Source organism: Brachycentrus maculatus, unplaced genomic scaffold, assembly GCF_059751285.1.
Source record: "Brachycentrus maculatus isolate JH-2025_06_01 unplaced genomic scaffold, ASM5975128v1 h1tg000087l, whole genome shotgun sequence".
Taxonomy (NCBI): Eukaryota; Metazoa; Arthropoda; class Insecta; order Trichoptera; family Brachycentridae; genus Brachycentrus; species Brachycentrus maculatus.
The window spans coordinates 479,828-494,103 of NW_028280841.1; the positions used below are offsets into that span (position 1 = coordinate 479,828).

Sequence of the window (14,276 nt, forward strand, 5' to 3'; positions counted from 1 at the left end):
CATCATATCAGATAATGTTTGATTTTCTTCTTTTCTCCTTCTTCCTCTTTATTTAGGACCATGTCCTGTCATTCTCCGGTCCGCTCCTGAGAGGTGGTAGACCAGCTATCCTTCCATCGTTTAGGTGGTCTTCCTGGGGGTCTGATCCCGCTTATGCTGCTGTCCGCTGATATCCTCACCACCCGGTCCAAACTCACTCTTCCCAAATGATTTCTCCAGAAACGTCTTCTTTCTGGAGAAATCATGTGATTTGTTTGATTTTCAAGTAAATTTAATGTCTTCAAAAATACTTCTAACCCTCATCCGAACTCAATATTGCATAGGGCACTGCATCTGATCAAAGCTGTTATCTTGATCGTGTATTGAGTGAAGGCAAGGTTATTGGTCTTTTCTCCCAAGGAACTTACTATGTATTGATTTTGTCCTGTTACTTGTTATTTATTTTGACTTACGTGGGAATCAAAACCTATATAAATTTTCCTATAAAAATCCAAATATGTTTTGTGAATTCATCCCAGGTTTTCTGTAGGGTCAGCATAAGAAACATTCATCTTACGCAATGATTTTATGCATCACTAAACAGATAAAGAAATACATCTCATCGTAAATACATCTTAAAAGGCAGCTAATTTTGCGGACAATAATTTTTAATACTAACAATATTAATATTATTTATTAAATGTATCACTCTGAATATTCACTCTACATAGATGTTTCATAACAAGTTGAAACACCTATAATTTTTTATTAAAACTTGATTCTTCATTCATTATTTATTTAAAATAAATCTTTGTAATTTGGCAGTTCCGACTTTGTTATCTTGGCAGAAATAAACTCTAACCTTACGGACTAGAGTCCATTTATTCTGTTTTACTGTGAATTAATATTAAGCTTGTTTTAAAGTATTGCATGATTGTATATCACCTTTTTTCAAGGATGCATGTATATATTTTACGGATTTTTGTTTTGTATGTAGAAAAAATACTCCTCTTGTATAACTGTACAGTGTAAGTTTGTAAAAATATGTAATTATGTACTTATCAACCCCTCACGTACTATAGTTGACCATAAATGTACATTTTAAGGATTTGAACATTTTGTCTGGTACATTTGTACTGCATCCCTGGAGTAACGCATTAAATTAGGGAAAGGTTTTAACACCATCTGATGGTTTTACCTGCGAGTAGGGTATTTTTACCATTCATATTATTTGTTGGGTAATTTATAAATACCCATATTTTTCGTAAGTATTTTACACTATCAAGCTTACTTTTTTCAAAATAAACAGTGTATATATTGATAAAGATATAGAAAGGAAAGTGAATGCTGGGAACAGAGTGAATGGTGCACAAAGCAAAGCAAAACTGGCAGTAAATAAGTCCTGGTTCCAACACTAATGTATGGAAGTGAAGCATGAAATTGGCAAAAAAAAATTAAAGTAGACTGAATGCAGTCGAAGATATTGATTCTTAGCAATAAGCCAATGTATATCGATTCTGCTTAGTAAAGAAATTGAATCAGATAATGAAAAACATACAATACAGTGTAAAAAATATTTAGAAAAAAACTCGAAATTGTGCATTTGTGTCTTACATTAGTACGTGTACATAGTAGGGGTCGATATTGTTGGTAAAATGGCTTATGAAGCTGGTTCATTTGATGGATTTCTATTTTGACTGAAAAGTATACTGATTTAGATATCTCAGACTTGTTATATTTTATTGACGTGTGAATATTTATATGTGTATCTAAAATTTATATAAATGTATACATATCCCTGTTTGTAAAGTGTATCGATACCGTTCAAAAGGGTGTGGAAGTACAAGGAAAAAAATCAATAAAAAACAAAAAACTTTTTATAGTTTTATTCTCATAACCTAAATCATACATTATTTTTACTAAAAAAAAACAGGTAACATCTACAGTGTTGCCAACCTACATGCAGCGTAAATCGGTAAGTGTGGACATACTAAAAAAAAAAGACATTTAATGCCCGTTTGGTTTGTGTCCACAACTGTCATTTACCTATGTTTTTAATTTGGCTTCAGCGTTGCGATTGGTGCACTCTAATTGTTTATGGAACTCATTTTTGTCGATCATTATGCTCTAGTGCTTACCTACAAAGCTATGATGGAAACAACAGTGTAAATTTTATCAGGGTTGCTAACAAAAATCTATAGATATGTTCAATGTGCTAGAAAGAGATGTTCTCAATTTAAATTAGCTTCTCTATTGAATTAGTGTTCCAGTTATGTACAATATAGAGATCAATATTGTCAAAATACAAGGTTTGTTATCGGAAAAAATATAGATTTTGTCTGCTGATAAATGAAAATCTCACAGGATTAATATTTCGTTCAAATTAACGTTTGGACTTTAGGCTAAAAAAATACATTTAAAGTGTTATAAAAAATATTAAATATTTATTAAATAACACTCTTATAATATTAACAGGTAAACATACATCACAATATTGACATTTAACAACAGCAATTTACAATTTTTGGACAAATTTAATATTAGGTCGTAGAAATATTTTTTATGAATACAGGAATAGATAAATTAATTTGATTTATTTAATTGACACAGTGCAATCATCTGTTATTTTTTATAGCATTGCAATTATTTGTATGTAATAAAATACTTTTTTTTAAAACACACATCGTTCACTCCTTTCAACAACGTCATATATCAAAAAAACTTGATTTTTCAGGAGTTCTTTTTTAAAAATATAATAAAATGTATTAAAAAATAAATATCAAGCCACTTATTGAACTTTTTACTGTGCAACAAATCTTTTTAGGTAAAACCTGAATGTTTTTTCTCCATTTGAAAAATATTTAGTATATTTAAAAAAATAATTGAACAATACCTTTTCTTCAAAATGCAAAAACAAAACTTTCTGCCCTGTAGCGGGTTAATATTAAGTTAAAAAGATGCCGCTTTTGTTGGGATATAGTACATTTTCTGGACATTCCGAAAACATACAAATCTACGATTTTTGATATATGACGTTGTTGAAAGGAGTGAGTTTGATATATGACGTTGATATATTAAATTGAGGTAATAAGTTTTTCAGTACATAGTTAATGCAAAAAGCAATAAGGTCAACATTTAATTACAACATTAACCATATTATGAAGATTTATTAGAATTTAGGCTTTGTACAAAATACTTTTGATTCTCTTGGCTTTTAATTGAGCTTCGAATAAGCATGTAACATTTATATAGATAATTTAGCTTTATAATAAATAGTACGAAATTTAGAAATCTTACGGAGCACTTTGGAGCAATTTTAGAATAGTCACTTAAAATCCATACAGGTAACAATTAGTAAAATTATATTTTTTTAAAGTTCTAACGACATATACCTAAATAAATGCATTTTCTTTTAAATTTAAAAATAACATAAAAATGAGATTTTATAATAGAATAAATTGGTATTATTATTGAACCAAATTCACTATCATTATCACAAGGAAAATAGAAACATTGATTAGTGAAATAAGAAGTTTACACTTGGTTTAAAATAAAGACTCATGTATTTTGTACATTCTATCGAAAAAAAATAGAAATTTTTAAATTGTCAGCTATTACTAGAATTACTAGAAATAATTTTGCAGTGTGTTGCCATTGTAATAATTATTTTATACTATTCATTCAAGTATTTTTTTGCAGTGGCAACACAAACTTACATTGTTTGGTGTAAGTTATTTGAATGTAGCATGACTATTTCGTGCGAGCAATTTGTTTTGATTGTTATTTAGAGTTTTTAACCCGCAATTGGCACACAGACTGTGACACCGTTGATAATGCCCAACCCCTGTTTGGGGAACAGTTTAAGTCATTGCGGTACCCGAAATTCAAACCTAAATTTATCTAGACTAAGCGTTCATATCTCAATTATTTTTGGCTTGAAACGTAGCTAATTCTTCAAACTGCTGACATTCGTAGAAAATATCCCTTTAATATTTATAGACAGCCAAGGAGATGGGGCATGACAGAGTGACTTGGAGACATCTCGTGTTGGCCATTTTCTCCACCTAGGGAGCGAACGTGGAAAAAGAAGAAGTGTTGCCATTATTACTCTCTATTATTTTTATACACTACAAAATTGTCAAGAGATGGGTAGGTACTAGGTAACTCCAAAACATAGTTAAGTATTTTCGGTATCATACTTCCATGCACACATTTTAAATGGTTTTTAAATATTGTTCCTTCCTGGTTTTTAAACATTGGTTATGGAGAAGTTTGTTAAAGAAATGTCAGGAGTAGTTAGGTCAGGAGTCACCAGGTATGTATGGGAAGATGCATGAACGAGGAAGAGGCGAAGATTGTTTTCAAAAACAGATTAGTGTGGTGTTCTATTCTCTCTACCTACCCCTGCAGAAAAGCGGCGTGATGGTTAGTTAGTTAGTGTTTATTTTTATTTTCTCCGTGCACTTTAACCAATTTTCCGCTGTTATACAGACCACAAGGGTCTTGATGGGGAATTTAGGAAATTATTATCTTTTGGACAAGCAACAACATCATACCTGACGATATTTAAATTAGCCAATATTCCAGCAATTTGGAAAATAGACAGTCTAATCCTTTACATATATTTTTTGCACTTGTTTACATATATTTTATATACCTATTTATTTCTTGTCTCATACATAAGTTATATCTATGCACAATGTCAGAACGCATTTACTAAAAAAAATGAGAAATCGACCTTTAAAGTTGAAAGTATTATATATTTTCATTTTGACATAAGTCAATCAATATTGTCGAGAAATACTGCAGCGTACAATGAAGTGGTTAGTTATATATATTCTTTGTATTGCCTATCTAGGTTGCATGTCATTAAAAATGTTGAGCAGACATCTACATATAATTCAGGTATTTGCTAGAAGGTAATATAAAAATTTGGCATAATTAGATTTGTAGCATTTTCCAATTTTTTTTTTGAGAATCAAAAAAGTTATTTATCATGTAAATAAAATGTAGAATCACAAGAACATTATATGCACAGACACATTTTTCATAATTTGTATGTAATTCTAAAAAAAATACTTAAAACTAAGCTAATTTGTACTGATAATTTAATATTTAAAGATCTAAAAATTTCGCATTATTTATTTTGAACAAGTTTTATTTTTTAACTTTATATCTATCTATCATCTTTAAAAATTACATTTATATATTTTTAATTTTAAATGCCGGTTACTTGGCTATATTGCCATTAAAAAATAAAAAGGCATAAAAAAAAGGAGAAGAATAAATACACATTAAAATTTGATCACTAACCAAAGTACAACGTAGTACCTGTTAAAACTAAAAATAAGATATAATTTTAAAATATAATAAAATAACAACTATGTAATTTTTTCCACATGAATTTTATTTCACCAGCAACCGGGTTTCGTCGTAACCGACATCATTAAACATCAAAAATTACATAGTTGTTATTTTATTATATAAAATGCAGTTCCGTCAAGAAATGTCAGTACAAAACTTAAATAAAATAAAAAAATTAAAAGTACGGTAGTTGTTTTTTCACAATTTTTCATTTCTTTTTGCAATTATTACCTATGGTTTTTCTTTAATCTCTCCGTGGATACCACCCCAACCGTAGAGATATAATATACCAGATCAGATAGCGTGTGGCCCCACGTTTGGGGCGTAGTGATTATTTCTCAAATATTTCCAGATTATGTCGGGATTTGGACTACCAATGCCGTCTATTGATGATACAACACACTTAAATAATTTTTCGGCTAGTTAGTTACATGTTTTACCGACTGAACAAACAATGTTTTGAAATTTTATTAATTTCTTACAACTCAAGAAGTTAACCCGGAGAAATGTTTTCAATCTACTGACCTGCGCCAATTTTGTGATCTTTCACTTAGCCTTAAACCACATTGGCAAGGTAAGGATAGTTTAGGTTAGGTTAGATTGGATTATTATTTTAAAACAATAGATAAAGTAAAATTACTACATAATTGACCGTAATTACATTTTGTGACAGATTTTATCAAGCAGTTCAATCCGGAGAGCTGTCGTCTTGCTCAATTGAAAACAGAGTGTAAGAATCCGTTGGCTTGTTAGGGGACTTGGCTGTATGCGTTTTTAAGTCTTTAAGTTTTGAAGTCTCCAAAACCGGGTTATTTTTAGAAGCTGCCGTCGGGGAAACCCGGTTCGAACCATGCGGTTCATTCTCAGGGGGCGTGGCGGGTCGAGCGATACGGGCATTGGTTTTCTGCGAAGGTACGTCCATCGATGAGTCAACGATGGGGGAAGGGGACATCAGGTTGACCAGTTTCTTCTCCCTTTGCTTGTCGCCGGGATGCTTGAGGATTCTCGAGTGAGTCTCGTTTGGCTGCTGCGGGTGGAGAGTGTGTATGGGGAAGGTTGGAGATTCGTTGGGACTGAAGTCTTCGCTGCAGATAGATGGAGAAGTAGGTTCAGCCTGTAAATATCATAAACAATATAAACCTTAAGTATTTCTTAACTATTACTTTTTACCTAGCACCAATTGCTTAAACTCTCCATGCATGGCGCCCCAACTTTGGGGCCATAAAATACCAGGCTGACCTGGTAGATTATGGCGTATGGCCCCACATTTGGTACAAAGTGATTATTTCAAATTGACAATATTTATTGATTATGTGTGTGGCATATTTTTAAAATGTTGATATTCAATCGTAAAATTTAGTTTATAATTCACAAAAATGAAAATTCATAAAAAACTATTTCTGCAAGGTACAATCTTTTCATTAATATCTTACTAATCAAGAGCTCGATTGCTTTACATAATGATTCTTTAAAATGGAGTCTCACATCAGTCTGGAACATTGTATGTAGAATGTGTATTGATTCTATGTTTTATATTATTTTAGAAATTGTATCCTGTGATGCCAAATTGAGTCAAACTTGATACATATTGCAGTTGGTGTAATAAATATCATGCTAGTGTAATAATAGCCACACTCCGCATAGTAGCACTAAGGGTTTAAGAAAGAATTTAATGCTAAGCATGCTGCCAAAAGTCAATCCGTGTAATTTTATATACGATTACAACTAAATAGGTTTTTCCACTTTTATTTGACCAGTAACTGGGTTTCATCCTAAACAACAGTCCAGTCGTTTGCTGATCAAAATTAAAGTGAAAAAAGTATTTGAATTGTTGTTTTATTCTTTTATAAAATGCAGCTCCACCAAGAAATGTTAGTAAAAAGCTTAAAACATGTAATTTTGAAGAAAATTGAAATTTGCATTCAATAATATGCAGAAAAGTTCATATTACACGGTATATGCGATAACTTATTAAAAATATTTGTCCCTGTTGAGTCATCTACAAAAATCTTAAATTGCTTTTCTGACATGAATTTGCAAAATTAACCATTGAAGGACCATCCGCAAATACGGGAAGGACTACTGCACAATTATCTCACCTTGACCAATTCGACCTTGACGTGGACCAGCTGAAAGTCGGCCACCAAGACGCAGCGCAGCACCAGCCACACTGCAGAGCCCAGCCACAGTATTGTGTACATCCAGGCCGACGCCACGCTCACCAGCACAAAGATGTCTACCATCTCAATTGTTTTATCATCCTCGATACTGAAAAGTAAACATTTTAAAATAATAATTCTTTCTAAATGGCTTATATTTTCATAAAATTCTACTGCAAGAATGTTTTTTTTAAACTGTAAAATAAAAATATGATTAAATAAAGGGAGATTCAGTTTTTTTTTCTTTCTAAAAAACATCTCACTCTCACAGTTTTAAGAAAGGTATTTCTACCCGTTCGGTCAATTGATGCTTAAGGCCGGGAAGGGTATTTTTACCTTCTGTGCCAGCCTCGTTTCAAAGTCAGAAAAGAAGAATTTATCCAAAAATGTTATATAAATATTATATAACAATTTCTTAGTTAATGTTTAACTATATGCAACATTTTGAGTGTGTCCAAATACTTGTTCACAAAATCTGGATTATCTCCAATTACAGGAGTTATTTTCATATTATAATATGAAAATAACTCCTGTAATTGGAGATAATCCTGATTTTGTGAACAAGTATTTGGACACACTCAAAATGTTGTAAATATATTAACTGGTCAAATTATAAGCTTCATAATAAAAATGAAAATGGTATTTTCTGGCGTTTCTCATGTGTGTGAATATAATCCAGGATTCGGATCTCACATACTAATATAAGAGTTTCTGCTTAGTAAAAAAGCTTCTTTACATCTCACCAATAGATGTCTCTAGTGAAGTTCTAGTAATTCAAGAACAAGGTTTCTAAATTGGTTCATATATATAGAACTTCCAAGAATTTGAGTAGTGTGGTTGTCAATAATGGGTAGAATTGGTGAATGTTACACGTGTGTAAAGTGATCACTTAAACCAGCCTATGACGGTCGTCAGCCCCGTAAATGCCCAGACTTCCATATTCTTCTTCATCTTTGATGAGATGTCAAAAAATAATATTTAACTATATGTACATAATTATCAAATCCCATCACCAGCGGTCTGCAGACGTAAAAAATACCTAGCCAAAATGTGTTAATAAGGAGATCACGGTTTTCAAATGAGCAGTTTCTCGTCATTTCTATCCTGACTTGGGAATGATTCCCCAGGTCATATAGCAAGACCACAGATATTTATATTGATGTACCCTTTCTAGTATATCTGAGGAGCACAATTGGAAATTATTGATTGTCACTGACAATCATATATTTGATTTTGGACACATTTATTTTAATTACCTTGCTCTAACAGGATATGTTAATGTATTATTCATTAAATATTTGTATACTTCTATGTTTTCAGCTAGAATAACCTTTTCTCGGTTTTAAATAAGCATTATCTATAAGAATGGTGTGTTGAGATGGTTTGAGCATGTTGAGGTTTGTGAATGAAATGAGTGAAGAAAGAACGGTAAAACAAATTTATGAGGCAAACGTGGCTGGTAATAGTAGCAGAGGAAGATCGAAAAAAATGCCATGATCAACTATGTCAAATACTTCAAGACAGTCAGGTCAGGAATCGGAGTAATCGGCGGGTATGTATGAGGAGATGCATGAATGTGGAAGAAACAAAGATTGTTTGCAACGACAGATTGATGTAGCGTTCTATTTTCTCTGCCTACCCCAGTGGCATGATGATTAGTTAGTTAAATTTGCAAAATATTCACATAAAAAAATGTATTAAAATCATTTCATAAAACCATACTTACTTTTCTGGTCTAGTCATGTTATTAAATACTTGCGTGAATGACTTCATTCCATGTTGCAGATTAGTTGTGATTGTTGTACAGACGATGCCATAGATAAAACAGAAAACAAAGGCTGGTATCACGATGCGCCACGGTTTTTTCAATCTGAAAATATAAATGTTATTTTAAACCAATCAATGCATTTCAAATCAGTTATAAATTTACACAATATGGCTCAGTCACAATATCTTTTGTTTTATTCTTTTTAAACGATTATTTCTTGAAAGCTATTGATTTTTCTTTCAATAACAGATATGTAAGTAAGATAAAGATTATTTAGATAATTAATGACAATAATAAATTGACAAATCAGTGCCCATCGAGTATAACATTTCTATCGAATACATAAATGCAATACTAATATGACAGTCCGCCTCCGTAGTGTAATGGTCAGCACGATCGGCTACCGTTCTGGAGGTCCCGGGTTCGATTCCCAAGGGGGGTAAAATAAATATAAGTGATTTTTTTCACTGTCATATTTATTCAATATTACCCTGGACTGGTACCTGAAGCGGAGGGCTGATCACCTTTCCTTCATGTGTAAACGATCAAGATAACACTGCGTTTATATGACGCAGTGCCCTATGCACCATTGGGGCGCGGATAAGGGTTTTTATTATTATTATTATTATTAATATGACAGAAAAAAATATCTAAGAAATTGAATATTAATTTCATGCATACATAGAAAACTCTAAAATAAACAACAAAATACATAATTTTTGGAGACACAATTTTGGCATAATTTTTAGAGGATTTTTTCAATCTATTTATTTTGTAAAAGTAGGGAAGTAAATACTTTTAATATTTACGTATGATACATCTTCATTCAATCCATACTTTCTATACGATATATGAAGCACAGACATGGATTTTCACATAACTGGCGGTTGCGCAGAGAGGCAGGCGTTGTGGCGTAGTGGGTGGACGTTCGACTGCGAAAATGGCGTCGCAGGTTCGATTCGAATTCAAGAAAGATTTATTTTCAATTGGTCTGGTAATTTTCACTAGAAGTACACAGCAGAGGACATCCGGAGACACGCTGGACTGATGACCACACAAGGAATGCTGGATTGTGACGGATGCTAACAGCCCAGGATAGGAATCACTGGTAGAGTGCAGGGGGAGACATATACCCAAAGTTGGATGGAATCCTCTCCTGAATAAGTAAGTCAGTATGCTGTGTTTGGCACATTGATCTCTAAAAATAAGTTATATCTCAATATTACAAAATAAATAAAAATATAGTCAAAATTATCGACTTACGCATTACACATGACAAAGAAGGTAATCCAGACAATTGAAAATATAATAGACATTATCGGGTTATAGAATGGGAAATAGCAGGCGCTGGATTCTGCCCACTGGGATTTAATGAAATCAACAGGTACATCTGAAAACAAAATTTAATAAATTATTATAATTTAACTATATATATTTTTCCACATTTATATTACTTGACGAGTGACCAGGTTTCGCCATTACCGACATCCAGTCTGATGTCTGTCATATCTGATGATATCAATTTCACCAATCTGGTCATGTCGATAATGATGAAACCTAGTCACTTTTCAAATAAAATAAGTGTGGAAACAACTGTAAAACTGTTATTTTAAAATACAGCATTTTTTTCTAGCTAGAAGAAACAAAAATCCACTTAATGATCTATTAACCTTGTACGTAATAAGCAAGGTAAATAATAAATGCAGCTCCCATCTAAAAAGAATTAAAATAATAAGACTCTTCTCCAAATTATATTTTAAGCATTGACCTGTTTTCTACAAATGATATTGACCTTTTTATCCCTTTGTGGTCTTATAGGTGAAATTAATGTCTTTCTTTATGAAAAGGTTTCACACTCTTGGATCTGGGGATGTAAAACTATACAAAACTATATTTTGTAAATTCCCGTCAACTTACACAGGTTTGACTGCATTTTCTCCGAGTCATTGAGAGCGACGAAGGCATCAGATTGGTTTTTATAAGCTATGTTTTTTGGGGAAAGAATGCAGTTTTGGTCGAAGGAAACGGACAGTATCTGCGTAAAGACCATGCAGATCAGGGAGAAGACCAACCCGCACGCAAACAAACTTATCTGCATACCTGAAATGAACATATAAGTATAAATATATTATTCTGAGAAAAACACGCTAATCATTTATGTCCATAGTGATAATTTTCAGGGGTCATTTCAAAGTGTATCGATGTACCCAGTTTACAAAAAATAATTGAACTAATATACACATACAAATCTCTCTCAATACTGACAAAAACTGACTAGCAATAATTATCATGTTAATTTATTTAAAGATTTGGCGTTTAATTTGTAGAGCTCCTTTCAATTTAGGTATTAAATATTAAAATCAGTGTTTGATTTCAATGTTTAATATTTAATCATCTTCTTTTTTTTAACATCTTAACATAGAGGAAGAATAATATGGAAATCTGGGTATTTACAGGGTTTATGACCTGTTATAGGCTGGTTAGGTGATCACTTTTCACACGTGCAACATTCACCATTCTACCCATGATTAAAAACCGCACTACTAAATTTTTTTAAACTCCTAGATATATTGATCTAACTCATGGCACGGTACATATGAGTTCACAAAAGCCGAGCTACGTTGGATTGAAAAAGCTTTTATTATTAGCAAAGACCCTTTTTTTGTATGCAAGATCCGAACCCCGAATAATTTTGGCATACTGGGAAACGCCTGAAAGCATGATTTTCGGGAAAATTAAGTTGCAGTTTAACATATATTGGGCCCTAAAAACAGCATTTATAACATCACTGTGATTAATGTAATATTTTTTTGGTTGGTTTGATGACATTATAATCCACAAAACATGTAACAGAGTTCATTTAATCATAATTAAAAATAATAGTCTTCGTCTCCGCCATGTAGTCATGTTTCAATTCTAGAATGATTATTTAATGTTTAATTTTAAAATATCATTATATTGCTATTGGAAATGAGATGGAAAAAATTTTTAAAAAACATATGTAATATCACAAGCATTTGAATAATTTTTGTTGGTTGAAAATAATTGAACCCGGATCCTCTGACATACTAGCCAAACGTTCTAATCGCTACACTACGAAGATGGACAATAGCAATAATAATAATCAATGTAGAATGTATAAAATTATTTCTGTTGTGAGAAATCATTGATTGAAAATATAAATTGTTTTCCAAATGTTTATTGAATGATAATTATTCAATTTATAATGATAATTGATTTACAAAAGTAATCATTAACACATTAAATATAGAAGTATTTAGGTTAACATAAGTTATAAAAGTTTTATGATGTACTAAAAACGTGTACATGCTTATATATTTTCATTTAAAATTTATGCAAAATATGATTTCTTACCTCGCCATATTCCATTTATTTGAGAACCATCACGTTCAATTAATTTGTGATAATCGTATAAAAGATGCTTCATTTTTATTTATAAAATTGAGCAGTTTTTGTGAGCAGAACATTCACTATAGAGAGCTAAGCACAAATACGCATACGCATGATTGCCGCAAAATGTTTTCCGATAACTTTCGATAAGGAGTTATATTTATATATTTGTATTTGTTTAGATAGGCGCGTGCACGTGCACCAACAAAATTGTAATGTTTATATTTATATAAAAATCAAACGGAAATAGGCACAATAATGGATATTCGATGACATCACCCGGTAACTTGTGCCTTTCTTACATCTAAATAATAATGATGTCATGCTTCAAATCGGTTTGCGTTAAACTGGATAAGATATACTATGCCTAACGCGAAGTATTAATGGATATTTAAAGATTTAATTTTAGTAAAAACGAAACACATCAACATTTCACTCCGCGCAAATACCCAACGAATCGGTTGAAAAAATGAGGTTTAGTTTTAAATTTCAAATACATATCAGTAAAGTCAGTCACAAGTAATAATTGGTTATGATTATTAATACAATTATTTTTTCTCGCATGAAACAAAATGTTCAATGTTTATTATTTCTCGTGTTCCGTTACTATGGCAACCTATAATAATTGGCCAATGACAGATGATGAGTTATTTTTTTTACAAAAATTATCGAATGGGGGTCACAAAATTTATATGCTATATTTTTTTCTTATGAAATTATGAAAGGTTTTTTAAACATGGGTGAGCCTGTATTCGATGTTTTATTGTACATATATTAAATTTGAGAGCTAGGTTTCTGCCTGAGTAGCAGTTTCCTCGTTATTTGCCCAAAGCCGAGGTTTTCAGATTTTTATACATGACGTCAGTCTTTATTTTATACTTTTACATATAGTTCCTTCTCGATCTTCCTCTTCCTCTCTTACTTTATATCTTACCCTTTATTACGATTATCGAGATGCCACAAGATGTGTCCTATCATATTTCTTTTTCTGATACGGGTTTATTTCTCTATTTCACTAAAACCTCTTCGTTTCTCGTACATAATATATTTTATTTGATTATAAATGAAATATTTTTAAATGATGCGATCCCTCGTGGGCTTAAGGAGCCAATTCAAAATAATATAAATGACATAAAAATAAATAAACCTTCTAATTAACCTTCGTTGACCTTGAAAATAATTAAACTTGAAACCTTAGTATTATGTGCCATATACTGTAAACAATAGTATTATGTGCCACTTAATAACAAAACAAATATCACTTGTACCTCAGTCAAACAAATGCAAGTGAAAGTTTTAGTTTTCCTTGTTCTAGATAATTCGAACCATATTAGTTGTATTTTTAATATAAATGGTAACTATAATTACCTAATGATTTACATCAACTGTTTTAATAATTTATTAAAATAGTTTATATTGTCTAAAGTTGTTTTAAAAAAATGCAACTTTGGACTTTATATCAGAAATATATTTTTATTTTACCCTGCTATTATCATCAGCAGGTTACAACAGTTTCGTGACATCGTATTTACCAAAGTGTGGTTCTTACTGTGATATTTTTATTTTAAAATGTGGGATAATCATTTTGCACTATG

At 31.5% G+C, this 14,276-nt stretch overlaps 1 protein-coding gene across 1 annotated transcript; it reads right to left on the reverse strand.

Moving 5' to 3' along the window:
• Nucleotides 1–5,188: 5,188 nt before the first annotated feature.
• On the reverse strand, nt 5,189–12,785 carry LOC148310782 (uncharacterized). The gene is made up of 6 exons (XM_088257752.1): nt 12,646–12,785; nt 11,188–11,370; nt 10,534–10,660; nt 9,229–9,372; nt 7,443–7,611; nt 5,189–6,457 (listed from the first exon to the last, which is right to left on the reverse strand). The coding sequence occupies exons 1-6, from the start codon at nt 12,716–12,718 to the stop codon at nt 6,032–6,034; spliced, it is 1,122 nt and encodes a 373-aa protein (XP_088113878.1). The 5' UTR covers nt 12,719–12,785; the 3' UTR covers nt 5,189–6,031.
• Nucleotides 12,786–14,276: the final 1,491 nt, after the last annotated feature.

Bases quoted from the DNA above. Each gene is read 5' to 3' on its own strand.
- LOC148310782 (XM_088257752.1), bottom strand. From the start codon at position 12,718: ATGAAGCATCTTTTATACGATTATCACAAATTAATTGAACGTGATGGT. The intron at 9,373-10,533 runs GTAAGTCGATAA...TTATATTTTCAG, and splicing joins TTCTTTGTCATGTGTAATGC to ATTGAAAAAACCGTGGCGCA. The intron at 7,612-9,228 runs GTAAGTATGGTT...TTTACTTTTCAG, and splicing joins AACATGACTAGACCAGAAAA to TATCGAGGATGATAAAACAA.